The sequence below is a fragment of the Gambusia affinis genome, linkage group LG10, assembly GCF_019740435.1.
Source record: "Gambusia affinis linkage group LG10, SWU_Gaff_1.0, whole genome shotgun sequence".
Classification (NCBI taxonomy): Eukaryota; Metazoa; Chordata; class Actinopteri; order Cyprinodontiformes; family Poeciliidae; genus Gambusia; species Gambusia affinis.
Genome location: NC_057877.1, coordinates 16,073,509 through 16,101,159, shown reverse-complemented (window position 1 = coordinate 16,101,159; position 27,651 = coordinate 16,073,509). Strand labels below are relative to the sequence as shown.

At 36.4% G+C, this 27,651-nt stretch overlaps 2 protein-coding genes across 7 annotated transcripts in view; one reads left to right on the top strand and one right to left on the bottom strand.

The window, feature by feature from the left end:
- Positions 1-10,313, bottom strand: part of ttll7 (tubulin tyrosine ligase-like family, member 7) — an 82,691-nt gene extending 72,378 nt beyond the window's left edge. For 3 of the 5 annotated variants that reach the window (XM_044129521.1, XM_044129517.1, XM_044129522.1), the window contains exons 1-3: positions 9,848-10,082; positions 3,069-3,453; positions 2,595-2,726 (exon numbers count right to left, since the gene is read on the bottom strand). In XM_044129521.1, coding sequence (XP_043985456.1) covers positions 2,595-2,726; positions 3,069-3,093 — 157 coding nt within the window. In that variant the 5' untranslated portion in view covers positions 3,094-3,453; positions 9,848-10,082. Of the gene's footprint in view, positions 1-2,594; positions 2,727-3,068; positions 3,454-4,618; positions 4,811-9,847; positions 10,083-10,176 lie in introns of those variants that run through there. The other 2 variants (XM_044129518.1, XM_044129520.1) reach the window with 2 other exon arrangements.
- A 1,861-nt stretch (positions 10,314-12,174) lies between these two features.
- prkacba (protein kinase, cAMP-dependent, catalytic, beta a) lies at positions 12,175-27,609 on the top strand. 2 transcript variants are annotated; one of them, XM_044129524.1, is made up of 10 exons: positions 14,221-14,692; positions 18,384-18,445; positions 18,724-18,852; positions 20,680-20,778; positions 21,452-21,534; positions 21,662-21,788; positions 21,895-22,008; positions 23,360-23,476; positions 24,449-24,613; positions 24,701-27,609. In XM_044129524.1, the coding sequence occupies exons 1-10, from the start codon at positions 14,560-14,562 to the stop codon at positions 24,824-24,826; spliced, it is 1,155 nt and encodes a 384-aa protein (XP_043985459.1). In that variant the 5' UTR covers positions 14,221-14,559; the 3' UTR covers positions 24,827-27,609. The 2 variants fall into 2 exon arrangements, with proteins under 2 accessions (XP_043985458.1, XP_043985459.1); XM_044129523.1 differs by lacking the exons at positions 14,221-14,692; positions 24,449-24,613; positions 24,701-27,609 and adding an exon at positions 12,175-12,526 and having other exon boundaries at positions 21,895-23,382.
- The last annotated feature ends 42 nt before the right edge of the window (positions 27,610-27,651 follow it).

The following is a 27,651-nucleotide window of genomic DNA, read 5'->3' as shown; positions in this document are numbered from 1 at the left end:
CAATACAAAACTCTTTACTCTAAAACCCTTCAATAATTTCCTTCCAGAAATTGATGGATATGCAAATAAAATTTAATCTAATTGTAAATAAAGTTAGCGTAGGCCTCAATTATTTTAGCCGCCAAGAGGTGGTAATTCTGGAGCAAATGCAGAAATGCATGAGAGAATCGGTCAAGAAAAATTATTTAATTGTGAAGGCTACAGCTATGAATTTTATGGATATATGCCAAGCAGAAAGCTATTCCTTGAAGAAAGTAAAAAAAAAAGGTACAGATTATAGCTGCATTAGACTACAAAGACACACTACACTTTAACCATGCATCACTTCCTCTACACTATTTTGCTGTACTTTCTATTGGTCTATATTACAAAATCTGAAAAAAAAATTATTACAGTTTGAAAATAATTGACAAAATGGTAAAAAAGAAAAAGAAAACTTAAAGATTATGGACACTTTATAAGCTTAATCCTGCAAATCACCATATCTTTAGAAATACCTCTTAAAAACTGACCTGCTATGTTCTAAAGACAGAGGCAGCTCAAAGTCATAGATGCAAGAAGAAGAACATGCTCTCCCTTGAACCCATAAATCCTAAACCTAACCAAGCGTCACAGATCAATATTTCACTCAAACATTTTGCTAGACCTAAATGTTGCTGTGCATTCATAAAGAGATGAATCTGGGAGGTTATAGATCAAAAAAGCTCACAGCAATATTTACTATTCATGAAATGGTAGCACAGCAGCTAATCGTAATGCCTCTCCTGAAAAAGATAAATTAATTGACTGTAATGCATTCAAATCCCACCGGAAACCCTATAGCATGAGAGATAGGTGGCAACCCACTTGGACATTAATCCAACAAGTATTCATTATTCAGCAGTTAATGAAAAATTCATATGCCCTAACAAAACAAAGTATTAATTAATTTCTTGAAAGCATCTACCAACCTGGAGAAGGCTTGCCTAATGTTGCGTGATGGCACTTGAATGGGGAAATAAATGTTTCCAACGTGACTTCATCCATCTGTTAATGTCAGCAGAGACTAAAAGTGTTTTGCTAACTGGAACAGGGAGGATTTACATCAAAGCAGACATATGCTTACGGTTAGCAGTATGGTCCTCTAGTACACCAGGGCAATAATTGATCCTTTTCTTGCAATTCTCACAAAACAGCCGTTTTAAGTGCTTTAGCATACATTTTCCTACTGAATGGGCCCAAAGCAGATTCCAAATCCTATTTTCTCACATCATAAAACTTTACCTGGGAAATTATCGGTTCTCAAAAAAGGTAAAAGAGGGGCAAAAAAAGGCAAAAACAAGCAATCCATCTGGCTTGTGGTGTTAATTTTCCCTCAAAATAGGCCTGAACTACCCTCAGAATGGCCACTGTGAGGGTCCCGTCACAGCTAGATGACTGACTCACAGCTGGACTCCCGTCTACCGACAGGATGCCGACTGCTTCAGACTTCTACTCGCTGCTGCTGACTCCTTACTTTCATCGGTTGTAGTTTACCCCTGAGAACTCTGCTGCCACACAATATATTGAACTTCAGAGGAGTGCTTACAGTGCTCTTTTAGCTAATCTCAAACTGAAAAGAACGACAACTCACCGCCAAGCTAAATTACCCCACAGAAGATTTATGTAAAGCATATATGGCTGAACTGTCTCTGTGTGAGCTGTTTAGCTCAACTGCAACTATTTGAGTGTAATTTGAGACAAAGAAAAGCGAGCTCTCTCAAAAATATATCCACCTCGGCAGATTTTATTGTTAAGGAAACATTAGAGTTGGATTTGTGGTGTTTTTGCAGAACTCACTAAGCCACAGGAAGAAACCGGGCTCAAATTTCCTTACTCATTACATTTTCTTATGAGAAAAACAAGCCTAAAACTCAATGAAAAGTTGCAGTACACAGAAAATTACTCTACAAAACAAACAAAAACATAGAATTTTCAAGGGAGACTTTGTTCATAGGGCTTTTCACTTGTCTATTTAAGTACATTTTGCTTCTCACCTGTCTTCTGAACCAGTGTACTGAAAAAAAATAATGGAAACAGTTTGGATAATGTTATAACTGCTGTTAGGACTGATTAATCTAATCAACTGTCATGTCCTATCAACTGGAAAGTTGAGTGGAAGGACAAAAATGTGGTAGTAAAAAGTGTACACTCTGATTGCTACCCATATCATTAATATAATTGCAAAAATCCAGAGTTTGGAGAAGGGTCAGAGGGCTTGGACTGAAGTCTGAGCAATGCTTCAAGAATCACCAGTCACTAAAGTATCCAGGAGATGGATGTCAACTGTAGAATCTCCTGATTAAGCAACTTATAATCATAATCACCTAACCCTAACCCCAGGGCTTTAACAGAAACAAAGATTTAAAATATATCACCTTTTGTGTAATGTAAATAATATGAGCTTCAAGTTTTGAATTGAATCACTGAAATAAATTTACATTTCAATAATATTCTAATTTATTGAGTTGCACCTGTAGTTAGGTTCTCCATTGGCATGTTTCTTTTTTAATTTCACATACTGACATAGTCATTATGACACCAAGGAAGTCTGAATTTCTTTTGAGGTAGAATACCTATTTCGTATTTGGTGCCAGAGACATTGGCGGTTATTCTGCTCTTCTTCTTTTTGCTGTTCGCCTTCCTCTTCCCACTGCTCCGGTAGGAACCCATAGATGGGACATTCACGGGGGATGCTCCTTGATCCTCTGGAGGAGATAACACACAACATAACTAGATACAAGCACAGCTTGTGTTCCAGAACAGGGAAAGAAGCAGAACTCTAATGTATTTTTCTTGTTCCTGCAGGGGATTTAGAGAGTTTTGTTTATGGGGGAAGAATGTAAGTGGATTATTCATCTTGCATGGTGTAGTTCCATACATCATAATCCTTAAATTATTACAGTTTCAGTGTGTGTATGTGTGTTTGTTAGTGTGGGTGTGTGTGTGGAGGTAGATTTAAGTATGTCACACTGCATGCACAAATTCAGCGCAAGCAACTAATACACTGACCCTGTCAGTCCTGAGAGGAATGACCCTCTCTTACTCACCTCCATCATTAGGAGGGGAGGGCATCTCAAGGGCTAAAAGAGAGAAGGGGTAAACCAAGCTTTTTGCCAGGCTTGGTGGGCGGGCCTCACAAGGTGCTCACAGCACCCCCTCCAAGGGCTCTCACACTCGCAGTAGTTACTCTTCCCCGTCCCCAGCTGCGTGGACAATGTGGTTCAGAATAGTCCGATGGATCATCTGAGAATCTCCTTGGCCTGCTTCAGCATAAGCAGAAGAGTCTGAGTGGGCAGGGGATTCGGAATGGGCAGCAGTGGTGGGAAAGGGCACAAAGGGGAGTAGGATTCCTCAGGGGTCTGCACGGCTTGGATGTATTTACAACTGCCAGGGTGGAAAGGGAGGGAAGGGGAGGACAAGGGGGTGGAAAGCCTGTGAAGGAGATGAAAAAGACATTGTTTATACGGGCAAAGTTTAGAGTGATCTAACCAATCAAGATGAGCAGCATGAAGCTCAGAAATTCCACAAACAATACTGCAAATTAAATTATTCAATACTGTGTCGGCTGGAATCATCCTGATTTCATGGAATCATGGTGAAAATATTAATGGACTACTCAAGCAAACTGTTTTGAGCATCACATTGTTTCGAGTGCCTGCTGGGTTTAATCGTGTGGCTACAAGGTCACTTGATTCAAACAGATGGTATCTTCACAGTGGCGTATTGAGATGTTACCTCAAGGAAATTAGCATCAGTCAGCCGCCCAACTCGGTGGTTGTCTTCAAAACCTTTTTGGAATGAAATCTGATATTGTTGTCTTGTCATGTCCAAGTTACCAGTATTGCTGATTTGAGCAGCAAAAGGACTCAGTGACAAGATTTTTTTTCTCAGTTTCAGGTTTGTTTGTTTGTTTGGGGGTGCGGGGGGTCAAACTGCACCTCTCAGGGTGGCAGCACATTGGACAAGCTCTCTTACTTTCATGTTCTGTTTCTTCATTTTTCGACAACATCAAGTGTTCCCTAATTGCTGCTGCTGCAGGATTTCTCAAACATACATGACAGAATCAAAGCAACACATATCAAAAACACACCTGGATATGTTTTTGAAGGGGAAATAACATTATAACATGGTACAAAGCTTGAAAATAATACATAATACCTCACCCGCTTTAAAGGCTTTCTGCAAAAACAATCTCTGGTCAAACATTACTTGTTTAACCAGATGACAAATTTACAGAATCGTTTTTTCAAGTCATTATTTCTGTTTATCTTATATGGATGCAACACACTGGCAAGCAATGCAAGTAATGACAAGCCATGTGGTCCCAAGAGATCAATTCTTTTTCCATGGGTCACAAGCCAACAGGACAAAAACATGTATGGTAGAAACTTTCCATTAATCCTTATAACTACCTACCCTTGTCCTCAAATTGGCAATTGCTGTCTCTTTGAAGCTCAAATAGCAAACAAATAAGATACTATATAAGCTGTAAGACATTTTGACTTTAAACATGAACAAAGGATGCAAAAATAGTCTGGAAATGTGCATGGAAGTGGTAAATGAAATACAATAATGACTATAAAACAACTTAACTCACAAATAACAGGTGATGTCCTATGGTGCCTCTTCGAATTTCATAAAGAGATCAACAGTAGCCTCTAGTGGTGGGAGTACACTACATAGTGTGTTTTCCACCAAACAATGCTCACAGCTCACATATCCACTTTCCCTCGCTACAGGATCAGTGAGCTTAAAAAGATGTGCTCACGAGACAGCTTACAAAGCAACTGCATTGATTCTATCAACAGTCTCTAGACAAATTAGAGTGAGAAAACAATCTAATTGTATTGCTTGATCATTCAGTAGTCCTCACTGTCAGCCTCTTGGTCTGCCTGTGGTAAGCACAGGACATTGATCCGGACTAGAATGAGATCAGCGGAGAGAGGGGGGAGAGCAACAACAAAGAGTCAGAGTGATAAAGAGAGGCTGGCTGTACTGCTGACAATCTGCCCCCCTGCATCTCCCAGTGTTGTAATGTAAAAGCTCTCTGTGAAGGATGGAGGGAACGCTGCCTACACAAGACCTCTGTTTATACAAAGCTGAAAATCTAACACAAAAACATTGCATATAAAAGAAGAAAACAACTTACCACTGGCATTTTGATATAGTTATTTTTGATTATTACAAAAACAGCCAAAAACTTTGCTGTTTCATACTCTCACCTTTAAAAGGGAGTATTATGTAAAACTTTATTGAGCTTTAAATCATGTTATGATATTAGTCCCTCATCAAAAACACACCTGGAACATTGCTTTCACTCTTTCAAGCATGTTTGAGGAATCCTTTAATCTCCCATGGCAACCATTCGGGAGTCCCTAAACGCTTGCTCTCACAAAGCGCCGCCTATTTCCACAAACGTTCTGCTTGAAGCTACAGTCTCCAGCCAAGCTTCCACCTCACAGAGTAACCCTCTTCTACGACTCTCCCACTCTGCTCCTCAAGGCTAGTGGCAAGAGCAATTAGCAAACACCTGAAAAACTGCAAGTCTGCTGAGCTCATAATACAAAATACTTTTCAGTTCAACGCTCCTAGAACGGTTGTAAATGGCATAATGGAGGAGCACAATATTACAATCATGAAGGCAGAAAGAGAAGGAGTTTCTTAAGGAGACAGAGACCCAATTTTAAATTATGCTTGAAACATACAACATCTTTATAACTGAAGGTAACATACTGTAGTTACTTGCTTGCGCACGTAACTATGTTGTGGCACTATGTGCCTGGAAAATACATAACGTCATCCCTTTAAATAGAAAAAACAATAAACGTAAGTCTCCAACAGGTAAACTCACTTTTCAAGTATCTTTCATTCATTGTGGATCTCCTAAATCTCTGTAACATCTTAAATGTATAATTCCAACGTTCGATTAAAGTTCAGGCACTTTAATAGACAAAAAATAAGAAAATATTTTAAAATAAAAAATGTAGTTCAAATTTGTTGAAATGCAATCACAATAAAATTATAAGATTATGAAAACATGTCCTAATTAACATTTTTACCATGCTGAACTACGCTGAAGGATGTTTGTAATGCTTTTTCTGTTTGTTGGATTTTATTATATACCTTGTACATACTAATTATTGAAAAAAGAAATCAAAAATTTTAAAGTAAATCACAATTTCTACCTCACTGATTCCACATTATTCCACATTATGCAAAATTTTTCTTTTCCTTTGTCCACATAAGCTTTAGTGGCGTCAAAGAAATCCACTAATGCAATACAAATATTTGACCAAGAGAGGGAGCCAAAATTCCATCATAGCAAAGTCAAGCGTGCAGAGCTGCTATTAATGCTTAGCTCATGCAGTGTGCTCCTGCCACACAACACACAAAAAGGCTTCTTTGTGAAGAGTCAGCTCTTTGTGTTGCTTTTCTCCACCCCTTTATGCTCTTCTGGCTTTAAAAGAACAACAAATGCTGGTTTGTTTTCAAAGAAGCTGCAATAAAATGTTCAGACAAATATTAATCACCAATTGTTACTATTTATTGTCCCATTCTGCAGAAATGTAATATTATAAATATTCACTAAAACTAAACAATAGATTAAATATATTCACATGGGCATGACTGAATTATGAGGAAAAAGCAAAAAAGCCCTTCTGATGAAATTCTTTTTTTTTCTTTTTTTTTACAGAAGGGCAAATTCGCAAGATATCTTAAACAATTGTGTAAAAATTGCATTAAAGCCAAAGAATTGGTAACTGTGCTCTTTCTGCAGGACAACTTGTATCACACCTATTACACATGTCATCTTAACAAAAGCTGTCCCTCTCCAAAGGGCCTCATTTTATCTTCTTGCTGTGTTACAGCTTGAAAGCAGTCATCAGACCCACAATCAAAAGTCTAAAGGAAACATTGCACTGCCTCATTTTGCGCTGAATGTGCAGGTTGTATAAATACAGGATCCTCTCTGTCTGAACTGTATGCCCAGTTGTATACCCAAGTCTTTAGGGCTAGTGTTTGCAACATACCACTGCAATTTATATGTTGCATTACTACAAATTTAAGATGTATTAATGCAACATCTTTAAGAAGTAACTATAAGAAAAAAACTCACTCTATATACATAAACATAGCAAAAAAAACATTTTAGTCACAGAAGCAACATTCCTGGATATTTGATACATTAAGTGTCATGGAGAGTGATGTCAGGTTACACCAAATATAAATAATTAAATGCAAGAATAAATAAATTATTCTATGAATAAAAGTAGTAGCAAAGAGAGTTGTTTAGAATTGATTGTGGACCTAAATTTACCTGTAAGCAGTAACCAACTCTGGTTTTGAGGCTCCTTCCAGCTAAAAGGAGACACAAGTGTGGGAGCTATCAACCCACAGAGTACTGAAAAACACTATCACACCACGCACTGTTTCGTCTGAAGTGATGCTTTTAACTTTTCATAGTTTTAAAAACATTTAGAAGTCAACCATTTTCTTACAAATCAGTTGAGCATTTCTATTAGCCACAATCAATCGATATCCATTTATGTAAGCTTACAGATCAAGCAAAAAGGGATGCACCAGGACACAATTTGGAAAGATGATGCACAATAAAAGCTAGAAAACAGTGGTAGACATTTTACTGGAAATTGTATCACCATGAGAATGTAGCATACATTTTAATAGATTGTGATAAAGCTTAATTTTGGGTCATTTTTTTAGAACATCAGCATGGTTATATGGGATGGAGAAAGAGATTAATGGTAGTTTTTAAAAACTGATGGAAGTGAGGACTAACAATGAGAGGGTAAATAGTTTAAACCAAAGACAGGAAGTCAAACCAAGGCATAGAAAACCGATCAGAATAAAGCATAAACTTAAGACTTTAGTTTTATCTGGCTGTAGCACACTGTCTGCTGAACTAACTGAAAAAAAGACTGCATTCTCAGAACATAGCAGAATAATGAGAAATTCAGCTATTTTGAAAAAAATTTATTTGTGAAAAACACAAACTAAAGGCACATCACTTATCACTCATTTTAAGGTAACAGTGATGATGTTAAAAGCAGCATAGCCCGATAGCCTGACAAATATCAGCTTGTTACACTTTATAGAGAACTATAAACAGCAAAATGGTATAATAAACTGTGCAGCAAGCGCAAAAAATAAAATGTTATTTAGTGAGTAATTTTAGATTTTTGCTAAAGTTGATTAATCAAGTCAAATGACAACAAATACATTAATCGGAGGTAAGAATAAAAACAGCTTCTCAATATTTTTAACTGATCATCACTGAAACAATCACAAAGCAGCGCTTTGGTGCAATATTTTGTGTTACACAGAGGTTCAAGTGTCCTTACATTAAACTGCTTCATAATAATATTTCTCAAAACTGAGGTAAGTTTTCACTGTCCTTTATTCACATATCTAAGACAGATCTTCGTGACCTAGATCAGAAAGTCCAGGGACAGCCATAGGGACACTCTGATGAGGCACGATACAGAAAGTACCGAGAAAAATGTGAATTAATCAAAGTCAATATTGTCATCTCAGTATTCAATATTAAAATATCAATGTAATGTTTCCTAAAACTGTGCAGCCCTAGAAAATATATTAGAATATGATGTGTAGTAATACTCACTGTATTAATCAGAGGTAAGAAATTGCTTTTGACTTGTTGTAAACAAACATGAGAATATTGTGTTATACATATTTGTTTTAAAGTGCCTCAAACCAGAAGCAATACCATTTCTCCCACTGAAGGAAATATAACTAAACAAAATACAAAGGTAAGGTGCCTAAATATAGTAAAACTCTAATATTTGCATAAAACACAAATATTAACTATGAAGGAATTACCTCAAATATTAGAATCTATCCAATGATAAAACAAATATGACCTTAGACTGCCCTTAAATTAACCGCATTGTTAATAATCTTAGATCAATAAGTATTCTGACTCCATGATATGCATGAAAGGGGAAAAAACAGATTTTACATTTTCTATTCACCTTACAATGTGTCGCTGAAAGGCTAGAAATTAGGATGCCACTCAGAAATCATGCTAAACTCTTATATAATCCATCTGCTCAGTCAGGGCTGGCCATCCACAGGGTGCTCTGCCAGTGTGTGGTGTGTAAAGTGAAAACTATACTACAAGCAGGACTAAATAAATCAAATCTTCAACCACCAGATCTCTCATGTAATTAGCAAGGCTCTGGGGCGCTTATTGCCTTGCTGAACATAAGCAAAAAAGGCTTGAGTTAAAGGCAGATTTATTAAGTGGGCTTATGCTGCAAAGACCAGTGGGGGGACCTGTATTGTATCATGCCTGTCTCAGCAAGAAGTCAATATGGTATCTTCCAGATCACTGGGAAGATTACAGGCCATCCCCCCTTCTTTAGATGTCTTGCTTTTTTTTATTAATCCAAGCATAACGTGAAATCCTTTAATTTGGCATGCAAGGCCTTAACGATGGAGCCTTTTCTTGAGCTCACAAATAAAATCAACCGAAGCAGGTGTAATACTGCTATGAATAAGCTGCTAGCAGTGGCTTGCTTAAGATAGGATGCTAGCTAGTTGCATAGGTCAGGTGGAAAAAAGCAAACAGGGAAGCAGATCTGGCATCCTGTTAACCTCCAGTGTACAACAGCTTAATGCTGGCGAATGACAACAAACTACGTGTTTTAATTCAAATGCTTCTACAACATTTAGGTAGCATTTCCTCCCAAATAGGACACCGTATAATAATTAATTATAAATGACACCGGCTGCTCTACAGTTAGCTTAGCAACGTCTGCTCAGATGAAACAACAGTTAACGTTACCGTATGTCTTATGCCAGTACAGCTCTTTTCCTCGTCCCACTCCGATTACACAGCTGCCATTTAGAGACACTGAGGCCTCCTTGGTGAATGCATCTACTTCCAACCGTGTTTCCAGGACTACTCAGTGCTTGTGGTGTCTAACACCGTTATAGATAATAAATGACGTTGACTGAAACATTATAAAATAAAATCAGTGTATTGTAGTCCTGTTGTCTGCTGTGAGTGCTGGAGCGAGTCCCCGGGCGGAACCAATAGCGCTTTGTGAGAGGGGGGTTCGTGGATGAACTGCTGAAGTTTGCGTTCGCAGTATGGCAAAATCAGACACTTACCGCACTGTGGTCTTCTTGGGTTAAACCGGCACGTTATAGTAGATATATAACTATTTAAAAGAAAAGGAGAGACTTGGCTGCTTGATAAGGCTTTTGTTTAACGCCAAGTCGGCCTGCAGCTCCTCCTTCACCACTTGCTGACACAAACAGCTGCCTAGCAACGGTGTCGCTGGCCATGGTGCTAAAAACATCCCGTCCCGCTAATGGGCGCGTCTCCTTCAGAGTTTATCAAGGTGTCATTTAGCTCATTAAAATATGTGCTAACTCTCACCTTTGTGTTGTTTCTGAAATCTTCTACAGTTAGATTGTGGTTTCTTGAGTACAGCTGCTAAATCTCTGCACTAGCTGTAATACTCATTGTAGATTCTATCTCTACAATTGACCCATAATGTTTCTCTACTCATTACATCTGCGGAGTAACTTTTGTCAATTTGTTTTAATGTATGTTTGTTTTGAAATATATATATTTTATGAGGTACGTGACATGTTCAAAAAAGATTATTTGTAATGGTATTAGTGGCAGAATTTTTAAAAACCTTTAACAATTTAAAAAGTTAATCATTTTACCGAAAGTACCATTCATACTGTTTAAAATCCACTGATTCCTGTTGTGTTTGTAATTGTCTAGTCCTGCTGTCGCCCGGGAGCCAAATTTTACTGTTTGCAGCAGTGCAGGTGGTTATATTTACTTGCACTCCAATAAGTAAGCAGACAATACAAATAATAGAAAAATACTTGGAACATGTGTAGTGTTTTTTTATTATTAGTATCCTTTATCTCTATTATTTATCTATATGTACTTTGTATTTGTTTGCTTGTTTTAATTAAATGATTAAGATTAAAAATAAATACATAGAACAGTCTAACGTGTTCCTTTGTGATTCCAGAAGTATTATTTACACATACTATGGAACATTTACATACACATTTAAACTGCACAACACAAAGCAATTCAGAGTAGATTAAATATAAATGCAATGGGGTTTTTAATAAAACCCTATTGCATTTACCCCAGCCAGTAGAAAGATTTTACACTAATAGCGGCAAGATTAATAACTATTTGAATCTTTCTTTTTTGTTTGATACAAAAATAAAACAACATTAAACTAAACAGGAGAAAAAATTAATTTGATGTAGCATCATATACAAGATTAAAATGGCAACTATACTTTGTTCAGCCCATTTATATTAAGTATGTCCTCTTCTTAAAAAGGAAAGCTGGACAGAGCCCAAGCAATACATATTTTGTGGATATCTTATTGTAAACAGGAAACTCAGAAAACAAGTGCTTTCCAACTTGTTTTTAGTAATGATTAGTAATTTAGTAGCTGGTACTGTTATATAAATATGACCTTAAATTCACTTGGCACGCACTATATAATGTGTGACTGCTAATAAATTGACATAATGTAGAAAAAAATGTAAATGGTACTGCACACTATTTTACTATACAACAATGACATTTTGTAATGAAAGGGGGATTTTTATTTGATTGGAGATTATATTTGCAAAAATGACCAACTTGTAAAATGTTGAATGCATGGATATTCTCCAAATAACTGCAAAATCAGCTATTACAAATGTATAAATGTATATTATATTATATTATATTATATTATATTATATTATATTATATTATATTATATTATATTATATTATATTATATTATATTATATTATATTATATTATATTATATTATATTATATTATATTATATATTATTATATTATATTATATTATATTATATTATATCATATTATATATTATTATATTATAATCATCACACATAATACTATTACAATTTTCACGACAATTACTGACATAAGAAAACAGAACCGTGTCACAACTTGCAGTATTGGATAGACTCATGTGTCTACTTCATATACATGGAGTCATTTATTTGAAATCTTCACACTGCTGACCAAATGCAACACCCAATTTCTATGCATGTTTTTTCCCGAATGGTCAGTGAAGGCAGCATTCCACCTATCAAGAGCATCCATGGGTATTCCCATATGACGTGAATGCAGCGCAGGACGACAGGAGGCAGAGGTGAAAAGTCTGGATCATGTTGTCATTCCAGCAGAGGCATACGTGAACGGCAAAAAGGACACGATAAATAAACATCATCAAGTAGGCCAGCCGAGCACGACCAGGTTCTGTTCAAAAGAAGAGCACGTTGATGGTGTTTGTATCAAGCTCCTTCAGCAAGCTGAAATTTGTTATCGAGCTAACCAAGGAGCCTGTTAGCTAACGGCCACCATCATCGCTCCTAGCCAGCTGTGGATCGCCCTGTCTTCCTACGATGGGAAACGCAGCAACTGCCAAGAAAGGAAATGAGCAGGAAAGCGGTGAGCACATGGAAGTCATCCTGTTTGCTTTCAGGCATTTAACGTTTGCTGTATCATCATTTGCGAGCTTGCCTTCAAAATTCAGTGGATAACATCGTTTAGCAGTTGTACAGCACTGGAGCAGACAGTACAGTAACATGAGCTGCACAGAAGAACCATCTTTGGTAGGACAGTTCTACAATACAAAGCGAGTTCGCAATGTTCGTAGCAACGTCAGGTTGCTGGTGTTTTCAGCTGGAAACTGTGTAGGAAATACTAAAAGCAGCTAGTATTTGAATATTTATCAGCGCGGTTATCATCATTCTACTGTGGCGTTTTTTGACAGAAGCCTTGAATGTCAAAGAGCACTGATTAAATGAATAGATTGTTTTTTATGTTGTGTTTAAGATGAGCCTTCAAGACGCTCTGTTTAACTTTGGGCTCACATCACGTGCCTGAAAGCAAGATAACATCGCCAAACAAGCTGCAGGAGGTGGCCTGGAGTCAGCTGAAAACGACCACCATTAGAGTTTATGCATTTGGTTTGACTAATCCTTTTTACAGTTAGTACTTCCACGTGTTTATTTAACAAGATCTGTCATATCTAAATATTCACAAATGTTACTAGCTGTTAATTTGAATAGCTAGGAAACAGATGTTCTTACTGTGCTATTAACCCAATATGAAATGTATTCTGGTACCTATATCTGTGAAAAACAGCTTTATTAGGGCGGCATTGGCTTGAAATGTTAGCAAAAGTAACAATCATGCTGTCAGTTTTGGAGTTTTGCAAAGGTCATCAGGTTGATTTTTTTTTTCTCACATAATGATTTATCATACCAATTCTTGTTCCACAATAATTATCTCCAGTGCAATAATTTCCCAATTCTACAAAGGGTTTAGAACAATCTAAAAGTGTTAGACCATGTTTTCAATGAAACTAAAATCAGCTGATTTCATATGTGTGGAATACTTTTTCCATCACATGCGTTAATTTTCCATGATTTTGAAATTTAAATGATCTTGACATCATAAAAGTTTTACAAATAAGTTGGTTTGTTACAAAACTATTTCTTTGAAAATTTGCAAGCATATCTAATAAAACGTTTTCTTTCTGGTCAAAATGTATTTTATGCACAGCTATTCTGCAGTGTAGCTCATCCATAGATTCCTTGGAGGACGCCGTCGTGGGCATGTTGTTGTTGTGAGCAGCCAGCCTAATCCACCCAACTGTGTCACAGCAGTGGCCTGTCTGCAGAGTCCTGATCTTGACCTGCTTTCTGATTGGCTTTAGTTTCCGCTGTCTAACAAACTTGAGACTCGGGCCACCTGCAGTTTCTGCAGAGGAGGGCTGGAGCTGAAACAAGATTCAACGGAAAGCACAAGCAAGATCGTTGCCATAACTTAGAGTTCTATGTTTATTCTAAACATTCAATCTGTTATTTTGACATGTACAAACTAATTAAGCAGAAAAAGTTTTTTGACTGTTCTTGATTTATTATTATTATTATTATTATTATTATTATTATTATTATTATTATTATTATTATTATTATTGTTGTTGTTGTTGTTGTTGTTGTTGTTGTTGAGGGTAATAGTTAGTAGAAAAATGAAGATCTGCAGTATGAAACATATCCACCAGAGAGCTCACTATCCTGAACGCTATGCCTCTCTCTGCTACTTTGTGGGTGTAACAGGTTTCTTATCAGCAGTCTTGGCTTGCCATGGTTGCACTATGTTTTTGATATGACATTTGAAGTCAGGCCTTCCGGGCTCTGTTTAAATTTTCCCTGTCAAAAAAACAAAACAAAAAACATAACAATTTGCCTGTAAGATGGAGCAAAGTGCTTTGGAACAGCACCGTGCCGACGCTGGACATGTATTTGGCCACTGTAGCAGAGAACGTGAACAGGAAGCTCAACTTTATGTGGTTAACCAGCCGTTGCAGAGCACTTGAATGCATACAGGAAGTTAGTATCACTGGTGTTAAGCCTACAAACGGTTTCTTTGTCTGAGAGCTTTTCGTACTCGCACATCGAGATATTTGCCTTAAAATGGCACAGGGAAAGGATCACTCCTTTGCCAGTCGCTTAATCAACAAATATCTTAAGAGTGGACAAGAAAACAAGGGACAGGAGAGTGAGGTGCCCATGATCTCTGAGTTCACCGTCATGTGGGATAAGTTGAGTAAGTGCAGTGGATTTCTTTGTATCTAATCCTCAGCTCTGAGCAGGATGGGATGTTGTTTCTTCAGAAAACAGATAGAAATTCGGGTATTTTCACTTGTAACATCTTTTCCATTAAGCCACTGGCTTGGGCGCTTAAACATAACAGTTTATATATTGTGTTTAAAAATATTATTTTCTTTAATGTTTGTGTTATTGTCAGATTTCAAAACTAAATTTAAGAGTTAAGTTAAACTTTTATAGGGTATTTTTCAGTATGTCCCCAAAAATAGTCTCTCTTTTCTGTTATTTTTTCACAGTCACGTCATCACTTTTTACCTACCAGAACATTAACACAGTTATTTTTAGCATAACGCTTTGTTTTGCAGGCTGTTTCTGGCACTTTAGTCATGTAATATAAGCTGACATTTTAATATCTGTGTCTTGTCTTCTTTGTGAACTGTTTAGTTTTAAATGTGCTTTTTCATTGGATTTCACAATTGGTGTTGTCTTTTTTTGTCTTTATGAAAACTAAAACTGACCTATATTGTCAGAATAGTCAAAAAGTATATACTACTGAGTAAAAGTCTGAAATCAATTAAGTTAAATGTAGCAAAAGAAGAGCTACACAATAACAATAACAAGAAAAGTGAGAAAAACTTGGGTTAATTATTACCTAAACCTTTATTGCAGTTTAATTATATTATTTGATTTCCTAATACCGTGCAGCCCTCCTTAAAAATCAAAGGATTTGGAAAACCTAATTATTCCTGCACAGCAGCAGGAATAATGTCCTTAATTCTTTATCTTTTGTTGTAAACTGGAATTTCTATTAGTAGTCAACAAATAGAAGTATAGCGCTTAATTTGGTTACATTTCTGCACAGTGATACGGATGCCTTACATTGTCTCCAGTGTTCGTTGTTTCTACATGTGGTTCTGAAATGTTGTTGTTTTCAGCTCTTCATAAACTGTTCTTCCTCTCTTTTCTTCTCCATCATTTCCATCCATATGGGTGAATGTTCCTGCAATCCCTGGCGAACTGTAGAGACTTTTGGTACGCTCATTGTTCCATGAGACATCCCAAGTCACAGAGAGAAAATTTGTTATGCACTTTCAACTCACAGGACTTGGACAGCCCTATCTCCCAGTTCTAGAACTTGCAAAAACTAGTTGACTATGTTCAATTTTTTATATAAATGAAATTGATAAACAGCAAATCCAATGTTAAAATTTACAATTTGTCAAATCTTTTGAAAAACTTTTATACAGTAAAAGTTCTTTGAGAGAATTTCATTTCAGTAGGTGAGCTTAAACAAATGTTAAACATTTTAAGCTATTTTAATTGATTATTCATGTGACGACATTATTTGATTAAACAGTTGAACATGTAATTGAAACCATAATAATTTTGCTCATGGTGCTTAGTAAATTTTGATGTTTCATATGGTCTAAAAACAATTGTAAAAATTGGGTTAAAAAAGGGTTGGGGTCACAGAAACTGACGCATAAGTGAGGATAATCTTATAATTCCTTCATTTTTTTTTTGTTGGATTCAGAGCTGATACATCACCAAACGAGTTACCTTTAAAAGCACTAATGGACAAAGCATGCTTAGATGGTTATCTGTTTTTGTGACCAAAAAGACACATTCTTCTTGTATGCAATTAATAGAAAAATGCAGTACTAGGCTCCTAAAGGCTGACTGGTAGTGTACAGCAACAGGTTTGAGAGGGGCAGAAAAAGCTCCAGTAGCTCCGGCACTTTCTGTCCCATCTCTTTAGGCTAAACTGACTCTGAAGCCTTATGTTTTTAACATTTTACTGCATGTAACCACATACTAATAGAATTCCTACCTAATTTTTAATAAAAAACAGTGTGAAAATGTTTAAACTATTTGCACACAAATTGATAAAACTCTCCCCTTATAATTCAGTGCAGTAAATTATTTTTCCGCCCCCTTTCAGATTTTTTCTTTGTTGTTGCACAGATATATTTCAGATCATCAACAAAATATTAATGTCAGACAAATATATCCTGAGAAATTACACTGTTTTATTTCTTGATTTTATTCCAATTTTATTTATTGAGGAATTCAAGCTGAACTAAACTGACCTGGCACCGTTTGAATTTTGGTTAGTTGGACCAAATTTGTGGGCAAACTTCCGTCTGGCATTTGTGATAACTGCAAATGGTTCTTTTGAATTGTTGTGGGTGAATTTTGACCCTCTCTTTGCAAAATAATTTTACGGTAATTCAGCTGCCCTGGAGTGTTTTTGCACATGAGCAGTCTGTTTACTGCCAGGTTACAGCAACTCCATTGGGTTTAATTCCAGACTTTGACTAGACAACTCTATTTGAATGGGTCTTCAGGTGGTCTTCAGGTGGACTAGTCCTGCTGCGTAATCCAAGTACAGCTGAGATTAAAGTTACACATTGTTCTCTGGACATACTCCATTTATTGTTAAATCATAAACACTGATCGTAAGTGTTCATGATTTAACAAGGTCTTGATGCTCTAAATGTTCTTCTGGTTTCTCTTGTAACCTCCTGGATGAGCCGTTCATCTGTTTTTGGAGTCATTTTGGTTGGGCAGGCTGCAGTCCTAAGAAGGTTCATCAGGTTTCCCATATATTCTCCTTGTGTCGGAAATGACACTTACCTTGATTTGCTGCTGTCCAAAAGCTTAAAAGTGAAAGATGTCATCTGTTCTCATCTGGCACTGTGTGTTGCTTTTCGAGAACTTTTAGCCTACTTCATGTGGTCTGCGAAGTTCTAAAATTAATTTCTTGATCTTACATGTCAAGCAGTCATCAGTCAAGTATGACTAGTGAGACAGAGCAAAATAATATGGGTAATCACTGTCAGTTTGTGATTTAACATTTAGGGACAGACAATGCTTAATATTATCCTATCCTATTTTATTGTCCTATAAATAAAAACATTATTTTAAAACTGCTTTTGGTTTTTACTCAGGTTACCTTTGTTTGGTATTAAAAGTTGTTGGATGATCTGAAATATTCAAGTGTGACAAAAAATAAAAACAGAGCCCGTCATATATACCACATTCCAAATATAATTGAGAAATGTCACCTCTATGATACTTTTAATTTAAAAACAGATGCATTTTTGCAAATTTAGGATTTTCTTACCCTTTACATGATCAATGGGAAAAATACAATGACTAAGTAAAAACCAAGCCATAACACCAAAGGGATATTTCATCGCTTTCAATGACTCTGTGACTTTGGACACCTCATGCTAGCCGTGACTTTGACAGTGCACTGTCCTCACCATGCCTGCTCCGTGTTCTCAGTTCCATGTATGTTGTACCTCTTGTCTTGTTGTCTGCCGACTGTGTTATTGTCTCTCTCCTTTACCGCAACCACTCTTGAAAGAGATGCAGAACAGCTTGTCTCGAATTGGGCCATATCTGTAAAGTTTACGGAGCTCTTTGCATCACTTTGTGATTTAAACTTTCCTGCTAAGGCGTGTGGTTTTGACTTGGAATACCTTTTTTTGTTGCTGTTGTTTTAAATGCAGTTCTCACTCCCCACTAAGTGACATTTGCCTGACCTCAGAATGCTTTCGTTCCCTCAATGGTGTAAACTGCCCTTTTTTTAAATTACCTGAATGTAAAATTAGATTTTATTTTGGTATGTCCTGAAATTTTAATTGCTTCAATTTGAAACAGTTTTTCTTGTTTATTTTTAGTGAAAGAGTTCTTAGCAAAAGCCAAAGAAGATTTTTTAAGAAAATGGGAGTGTCCCGCACAGGTAAAGTCCTTTTTATTATTTAAATTTAATTTGTTTGCTTATGATTTTGAAAAAAATCACATCCAGTTTTTGATCTTCATTTAGTTGAAAACATCTGGAATGCTAACTGATTGGGTATTTCTACAACTTCTTGCAAACAGCAGCCACTTTCACAAAAAAAATGTTTTCCATCCAGCTAATATATTTCCAGCTTGAGCTATATGAAAGATCTGGGGGAACAATACAAGTAAAGCTGCTTCAACTTACTTCCTTGTTTTTATTACAACATATTTTAACAGTGTACAACAACCCTGGATGAGTTTGAAAGGTTCAAGACTCTGGGCACTGGCTCATTTGGACGTGTGATGCTTGTGAGGCATAAAGGAACAAACCAGTTCTACGCCATGAAGATCTTGGACAAGCAAAAAGTAAGTGCACATTGTTAAAATATGTCCATCACAGCACCCTTAAACCATATTAACTACTGCTACCATATTAAACCACATTAACTACTGCTGCCGGAAGGCTTGCTTGTATAAAGGGAAAAAAATCAGCAGAAATTCTTCATGTAAATACAGGCGCTGTGTATCTGATGAAAGGAAATGGAGTGCTTCCTTTTATGTGCTGCTAGTACATTATCACTGAAACCCCCAAAGGCCCTTCGTATGAGAGTTTCGATCTTTAAATACAGACGTGGAAGTGGTAGAGACAGGCGGTGTTGTTCTTCTAGCACTGCTCTGTTCCCCTGAATTTGGCTGTTGATTTAAGAGGTTAACCTGTCTCACTTTAAATTTCACTTCAACAAAACAGCTTAAAAAAAATTTTCTTTACACAGTATGGCCTCGGCCTCTTTTTCCTCATTAGCTAGTTCTGCCTAATATAAGAAGTATTTCAACTGTAAAACTTCCAGTTTATATTTTAGCTCATATTAAGACTGGCTAAAAAGCAGCTGGGAACAGCAAACGTCAAGTATTGCTACATATTCTTTATTGGATTTATTTCTGGCCTTTGACTGAGCCGTTCTAACACATTCATATGTTTTGATTGTATTTATTCCATTGTCGTTCTGGTTACATGTTCAGGGTTTTTGCCTTGCTGGACAATCAATATTTGTCTCCATCCACTGTCCAGTTAACTTAAGAGGTTTTTTTGCACAGCATGATGCTACCACTGGTATGTTTCACATGGGGGGGTGGTGTGTTCAGTGTGATTTGCAGTTATGGTTTTTTGCCACACAAAGTACTTTGCATGTCGACCAAAAAGTGAAACTTTGGTCTCATCGACTCGAGCAAATTCTCCCTCATGGTACCTGCACGGCAAACTTTTCCTGCTCTCTTTTAACAATGGCTTTCTTCTTCCATCTCCTCACGTATTTGTGCAATCCATTAGCACTAGTTGTCCTGTCTACACATTCTCACACCCGAGCACTGGTGCTCTGCAGCTTCTCCAGAGTTACCATGGGCTTCTTGTGTCTTGCAGATGCATTTTCACATTGCTCAATTTAGCTAGACATCTATTTCTTAATACTTAGTTTTGTAGGTTGTGTCATTCTCTTTAGATTTTCAGATGACAAAGATGTGGTGTGTTAGAAGCTTTGATTCATTTTGGAATATAACCTGACCGTGATTTTAATTTCTTCACAACTCTATCCCTGACCTGTTTACTGTGTTCTTTGTTTTTCTTCATGCTTCTTGTTCACAAGTGTGAGAAAAACCTGAAGTTAAAGAACTCAAAGTCATATATTGTTTACTTTTATTTGACTTCTTTAAGCTTTTGGAGTTTATTTAGAATCTAAATTTTAGATGATTCCTGTATTTTACCAGAGAGGAGGGATACAAGTACATACCATAAATCCTTTAAAGATCATAAATCTTTTCATACTTTTAAAAATTAGACCTGTTACAACATATTGTACATTGTACTTGTCAAATTCCACAAAAACATTTATAAAAGACACTTTTTATGTGTAAAAATAGTGTTTTATGCTATTTAAAACTTGTCTAGACATCTATTCATCATAGTATGCTGTTGTTTTGCACACATATGTTGACAGTCTCTTTATCATGAAAGCTTTGCACCATGTCTGAGCTCTCTAGCTTACACATTTGTGAAATATTATTATTTTGGTGGTAACTTTGCTGCTGTCCCACTGTCTGTGTGCTGACATACAACTTTGAACTATATCTGACAGACCAGTAAACAACTAAGAAAATAAGGAAAACATTCTGATCTAATTTGTTTCCTTATGTTTTCAGGTGGTGAAGTTGAAGCAGATAGAACACACACTAAATGAGAAAAGAATACTTCAGGCCGTCTCCTTCCCTTTCCTTGTCAGACTGGAATACGCTTTCAAGGTACTGATGGATCCAAACCCTTCTGCAGGGTTTTCTGTTTCATTTTGAAAACTTTCTCTCAGTTTATTCCTCTGAATGTCATTGTCAGCTATCAAAAATTAAACCTCGTCCTGAAAATCACCTCTTACAAGGTGATGAACCCTTACATAATTTCACTGAAACAAAGTGATTTCAGTGAAACGAGCTGTTTGAGGTCAGAATTTATTAGCAAAGGCAAAAGTTGCAATGTGATTCAGTTTCTCATTTGGCTTTAGGATGAGATTACCCAGGTGGTTTTGTGAAACAAAAAAGAAACATTACTTCTTCTGCTTAACATTTACAGCTCAGTTCCTCAGAGGATCAGTTGCTCTCAACAGTCACACAAATCCAACCTGTCCTGTTTTTCCTGATTGGAAAGATTGTGTTTCTGTTATTTCCTTACACGACTGTGAGGTGCTGCCGTACTTGTTGATGGCAGAAAATGCAGCCGCTAAAATATTTTGGTGTATGTTTACTGTCATTTCCAGGAAGAATGTCTGGGGCATGTGTCTGAGTTGGAGTTTGCTTATTAATTTATGTTGAAAACTAAAAATACATACATCGTATGACACCATTATTTAAATAAGGATGCCCTTTAATTTGAAAAGTAAATGTTATTATATGGGAAGTAACTTTATGTGAATATATATCTCAGGACAACTCAAACCTCTACATGGTGATGGAATATGTGCCTGGTGGAGAAATGTTCTCACACCTCCGACGCACTGGAAGGTTCAGGTATAATGCACATTTTTGGGGGGCAGTGGGATTGTTTTTTGATTTATTCATCAACCTATTTACTCATTTCGCTCAGAAGAGACATGCCTCACTACAGTGTGTCTAATTATTTGTTTCCCTCTTTCAGTGAACATCATGCAAGATTTTATGCAGCTCAGATTGTGCTCACTTTTGAGTACCTTCACTCCTTAGACCTCATCTACAGAGACCTAAAGCCTGAAAACCTGCTCATAGATCAACATGGATACATCCAGGTAACCAGATCATCTCAGCTTTATTGTTGGAAAAATAAAGTTATGAGAGCAGAAAAAACTGAAAACTGATTGACATATTTTCACATGGCTGTCATCTGTTGCCCAGGTCACAGACTTTGGCTTTGCCAAACGGGTAAAAGGCAGAACTTGGACATTGTGTGGAACTCCTGAGTACCTGGCTCCAGAGATCATCCTCAGCAAGGTGAACCCCTCAGCAAGGGTTTCAAAGCAATAGATCTTCAAATTAGTTCGTTACATTAATCCAAGAGATCTCAAACCTATTGTAGTAAGAGCCATATCAGGTAACGCTAAACTATGTAAGTACAAAGGTAAGGAGATGATTAGAAAAATTGACAATTTCCAACATATGTAGTGTTATAGTATGCAGTTTAAGATTAGATTGTTTTGAGCACTCATTGGTGAAAAAGCATCACATTTTTACAACTTTCTATCTTGTGTTGCTAGCAGGCCATATAGACCTACCAATACATATATTCACTTTTATTCAAACTGTATTTTATGTAGTTGCTGGAAGTAAAAGCTGAAGAATGGTTTACCCACTTTCTAAAACTGCAGACTGTTTACTTTTTAAATATATACATCTGACCTCAATTTTGCAGATGTCCAGCTAGTAGATGCTTTATTTTTCTTAGTATGCTATACAGAATTGAGTGGAAGATGAAAATAGAACAAGAAAGTGCAACAAAATACATTCAAATGGAACAATTCTGTTTCTACATGTTGATCCTTTCAATTCATTAATGAAGGCAACTAAACTCGTGGTTAACCCAGTGTTTCGTCCACACAAAACAATCTACTTGGGCAAGAATCAATTCTAATTGATGATTAAGATTTACAAAAATTATTTTTTTTTAATACACAAAAAGGTTACATATTGTACAGTAAGACACTAAAGATTCATATAAAGAGTATCTGAAAGTGGTGTTAAAGTTTTCAAACCTGACAGGTTTTGTTTTTTTTTATTTCTGGGTATAAAAAAAAGAGACATAAACAAAGTCTTTATTATCATAAGTTGTATTTGTCCTGCCGTGTTTTTTTTTTTTTTTTTAAAGATATTGTTCAATAACCATTTAGCTATATCCTATTCACCAAATCTTGAGGAGATTTACTCATCATTTAACATGAATTACTATTCCCCAAGGACTAATATGTAAAGAGAGCAAAACTGCATAATGTGGATAAATATTGGGATTTGAAGGAATGATGTCTAATAATGTAATTTAATTGGATTATTGTAAATTTTGCTTTGACATAACTTCAAATGTATGACAGGTATCTTTCTGTTTGTGTTAAGTAGGATTAAAAAGCTAGATGACAATGATTTGTGAGGTCAGATGAATCTTTTTTTCTTTTTTTTTTCAAACAGCAAATTGACTTCGAAGGCTTGAGTGACTTGTCTGGGTGAGAATTTATTTCTCTTGACTCAGACACAAGACTGGAAGTCAGAAGCCTTTGATGCAAGCAGAAATTGAAGCTGACTGCTGTGCTGACATAGTGCATTATCACCAGGGCTATACCAAGTGACTCTAGGTGTTTTAATGGCTGCACAGCAACTGCAAACAATGCATCCACATTCAGGAGTTCTTATCTATGAGATGGCTGCTGGCTACCCTCCATTTTTTGCTGACCAGCCAATACAGATCTATGAAAAGATTGTGTCTGGCAAGGTAAGAGAAGATTTTCAAGCTTGAATATTTAAAGCACTTTCTCTCATATGGGTCTTCTATTGGACGCTTTAATTCACATAATATACAAGATGTATCTTTAAAATGATAAATGTGAAAATTATTAATTAAAATGTGGGTTTTTTTTGTAAGATGAAAGCATATATGAATATTCAGTTCTGTGTTACTTTTTAGTCCTATAAAGCATGAATAGGTTTGATCTGTTTTACTCATCTATGCCAGGGGGTGGGGCTAACATTGCTGTAGACAAGGTGATTGGCCTGAGGTTGAACTACTGTGCAGGTTAACCAATCAAACATAATGTATGGTGCATCACAGTGACATAGGGGGACAATAATGTTTTAACAATACTTTTAATAATATAAATAAATCCTGTTGTGAAATAAGTTTTTGTCCCTTTACAGATTTCTGAAGTTTTTGGTTGTGTTCAATTAAATGTTTCAGGTGACAAATAATGTTTTAATACAAGACAATAAATAGAAAAATATGTTTAATTTAGTAAGGGTAAAAAGCTATGCAAACCAAGAAGCGGCCTAGTCAAAGTTAACACTTAAATTTAATTGATATATGGCATGACCACAATTTCAGCACAGCACTGTTGAAGACTGTTAAAGCAGTTGTTGCCGCCACCAGTGGCCACAACCAGTCATAGGTTTGGATAATTTGAATCGCCTTTTTTCCTAATAAATTAAATCATTCAGTTATGATAATTTGAAAACAGTTGTTTTGCTGTTTTTATTCTGGTTAACTTTGGCAGTTGTAAAGTGTGTTTGCTGATCTGAAACATGTCAGAGTAATCCCAAAAAAACTGATCTTGAATAAGGAGTAAATATTTATTGAATGTTTGCTATTTTGTTGGATTCTAGCCCTTCTGGCTCCTGGTAGGAGGGGGACACATCTCATTTTATATAATTTATCACTGTTGTTCAGAATGCGTTGCTTCCTTCCTTGTAGGTACGATTTCCCTCTCACTTTAGCTCCGACCTGAAGGACCTGCTGAGGAACCTGCTCCAGGTAGATCTTACGAAGAGATTTGGCAACCTGAAGAACGGTGTAAATGACATAAAAAACCATAAGTGGTTCTCCACAACAGACTGGATAGCCATCTATGAGCGAAAGGTATTTATTTTTTTTGCAAGACCTTGTCTACTTTTCAATCCATGCTGAGAGATTTTGTCTACATATTAAGCGCTCGTACTTTTTCAGGTTGAAGCTCCCTTCTTGCCGAAGTGCAGAGGACCTGGAGACACGAGCAACTTCGACGACTACGAAGAGGAGGACATTCGCGTCTCACAAACAGAAAAGTGTGCAAAAGAGTTTGCTGACTTTTAGCCAGGACCCCAGCAGGTTTCCACGGCTTTGGGATATTTGCACTCTGATGAGAGTTATAAGGTGGAACTGAGGCCATCCTGTGCTCCTAACAATCGCCTCGTTCCTTCATTCCACACGGCTGAAAAGAGGTCGTTTTTTTGCCATGCCCCCTGGTGCTGCTGGCACCGATCTACATACAGGCAAATTATGCAGACACCTTCACGTGCTGCAATGAAGTACTAGACCACATTCTCATTGTTTTTGTTTTAATTTTTAGTTCCAACTCTCTCTCTCTCTCTCCTTGTTTAAATTTGAATGTGAAAAGCAACATGCAAAATGAATTAGTTCCTTTTTAATGAGGTACAGGAAGTGGTAGTATTACCTGTTGTTACACATGGTGTTGAAGAGTTTTTTAATCTATTTTTAATTTTTATCTGTTGTCTGTTACAAACCCCAGCGTGTTTTTAAGGAAGGGGCCTGGTTGAGTTTTGATTAATTTAAACAGCATTTTTATTATTCTGGTGTCCTCAAGACCTGGAAGCGTGTGTTTCCATCTAGACCTTAAAAGGTGAGACGTCCTTTTCTTCTTTCTTTTTTTTTTTAAAGCATGACCAAATTGTTAACAAAAAAATTAAAAACTGATGCATTCTCTTGCTTTCAGTTCTTGAGGAAAGGAATTACTAGTTACAAGCGGTATCAGGAAGCAGAAACATGTAAGCGCTGTGTCAGCTAAACAGTTGTAGCATGATTTATCCATATCTGATCACAGGACATTTCCTTTTTACCTCAGTCTTTTGATGGAAAGAAATTCTATATTTTCTAGGTACGAGTATATTTCACAAGAAGTGAATCTGAAGATGTTTGCGTTTTGTCTCAGCACAGTTCGTATGTTTGTGGTACATTTAAAAGTCTGCCCAGAAATGCACTAGCATGGCATTTTCCAGTCGCTGAAAGGTCAGTTTGTTACATTATCTGAAGGATACAAAGCAGTGGTGCTCACTTGGGGTGACCTTTGTCCCCTTTGGGTTGTGTTTTGAGTTTAACTGCTGTGTCTGAGCAGAGCACTCAGCCTCGATTGTGATGTTTTCTTTTCTTTTTTACTTTTGCATGTGTATGGTTGTGCAGCAGCATTACTGGAAGCAAATAGTATCCCCACGTTTTTTGTTTTGTAGCCTTGGAATTGTGTCACAGCATGAAGTGTGAAAGCAGGTGATATTTTGGTCTATGTAACGCAAATGCCATAAACTGTGCTGCATAATCACGTAGCAGCAATAACAGAACACAGAACTATCATGAAGTATTGATTTATGTTGGTCACAGCTAGACTGCTCCGTCTTCGGCCTGCAGTTATAACTTGTAGTCTTTACACTGTTTCCTAACTGAATTAATCAAGATTTACCTATTCTGCTTTGCAAAGCTTAGTGGCAACTGATTGAAATTGCTAATGGATAGAAATGTTAAATTTTTAAAGGGAATAAGGTAAAAAAAAAATAAAAAATATTATTTTTCAATTATGCCACTTCTTAAGATTATTTTTTGTTTGTTTTATTTCAATGAGACAAATATAACTTCTATGAGGGATTCTTCTGACTCATTGCATATTGTGCTGCTAAAATGTAGTCCCTGACTCCACATTCTTTTCTCCAGCATGACAAAATATTGCATCTATAAAAATCTATATTTCAGATGCTGAGTACCTATGTAGGTGGTATGCCTTTGATGTTTTCTTTCTTTCAGATAGCAGATATATTTTTGATTTTGGAAAGCCTGTACTCCTTTCAAGAGGAGTTTCTCTCTCCCTGTCATCCACAGAGAAGACTCAATTTCAAATTACAAGATACTGGACTCCATTGGGCTGAGGAGGAATCAAAATACACAAAAATGCGCTGTTGAAAGTCTGTCCAAAACTGACACCTGAGTCTTTACATATAAGAGAATAAAAAGCTATTTTGTTCAATTTAAACATTCTTAAACAACCAAATTCAAAAACAGGATTTAAGTAATTATTTGTTTTATTAATTTTGTCTGAGCACATGTGCATTTTATGCAATTTAATTTATAAAGGCACAACTATTACTTATGCATTTTATTTATGCATAGAAGTCTAACAAAATAACATTTAATTTTCCATAGGTTTCAGTATGTGTATGGAGACCTAAAATGTTAAGCGTTGCAAACACCAAAATTGTTTATTTATGTTTTTATTTCATTTGCTACATCTATATTTGATGCATATTGACACCTCTAATGCCTACTGAAATGTATCTTTTTTTCTTTTGTATTTATTCAAAATTATATATTTTTGTCCAGTTTGAAGGGTGAACAGATGGTATGCCTAAAAACAACTTCCAATGTTTTTGAATTTGATGAATCTCACTTGGCCCACAAGCATGTCTCTGTCCAACTGCCTGTGTGTAAATCCTCTCAGAAACAAATATGTAGGCAATTGCCAGCTCTTCTTCTGTATCATCTGTTCTACCCTCCCTCATGTGTGTGATGTTTGTTGAAATTTGATGTGAAACGACGGCACCTTTCCCTGAGCCACTTCACACTCCTCCTGACTGAAAAAAATCAGTTCTATGAGTTCTTGTAGCTAGTCACACGTGCCAGTATGGGAATCAATAATCTGAAATGTGTCTGTAATTTAGTTTGTGGATATTTTTGCACATCATTTAGAAAGCTGACACATTATTTTTCCCAATCATATTTACTTGTGTTTGCAAGCGAAGTACACTTTTGCTGTAGCAGATTTTATGTAACAAAGAGGATATGTCATTATAATAAATTCTTTTTATTGAAATCAACTATTTGTGTGTTTCTGTGAGAAATGGTTGTCGTTAAACCCG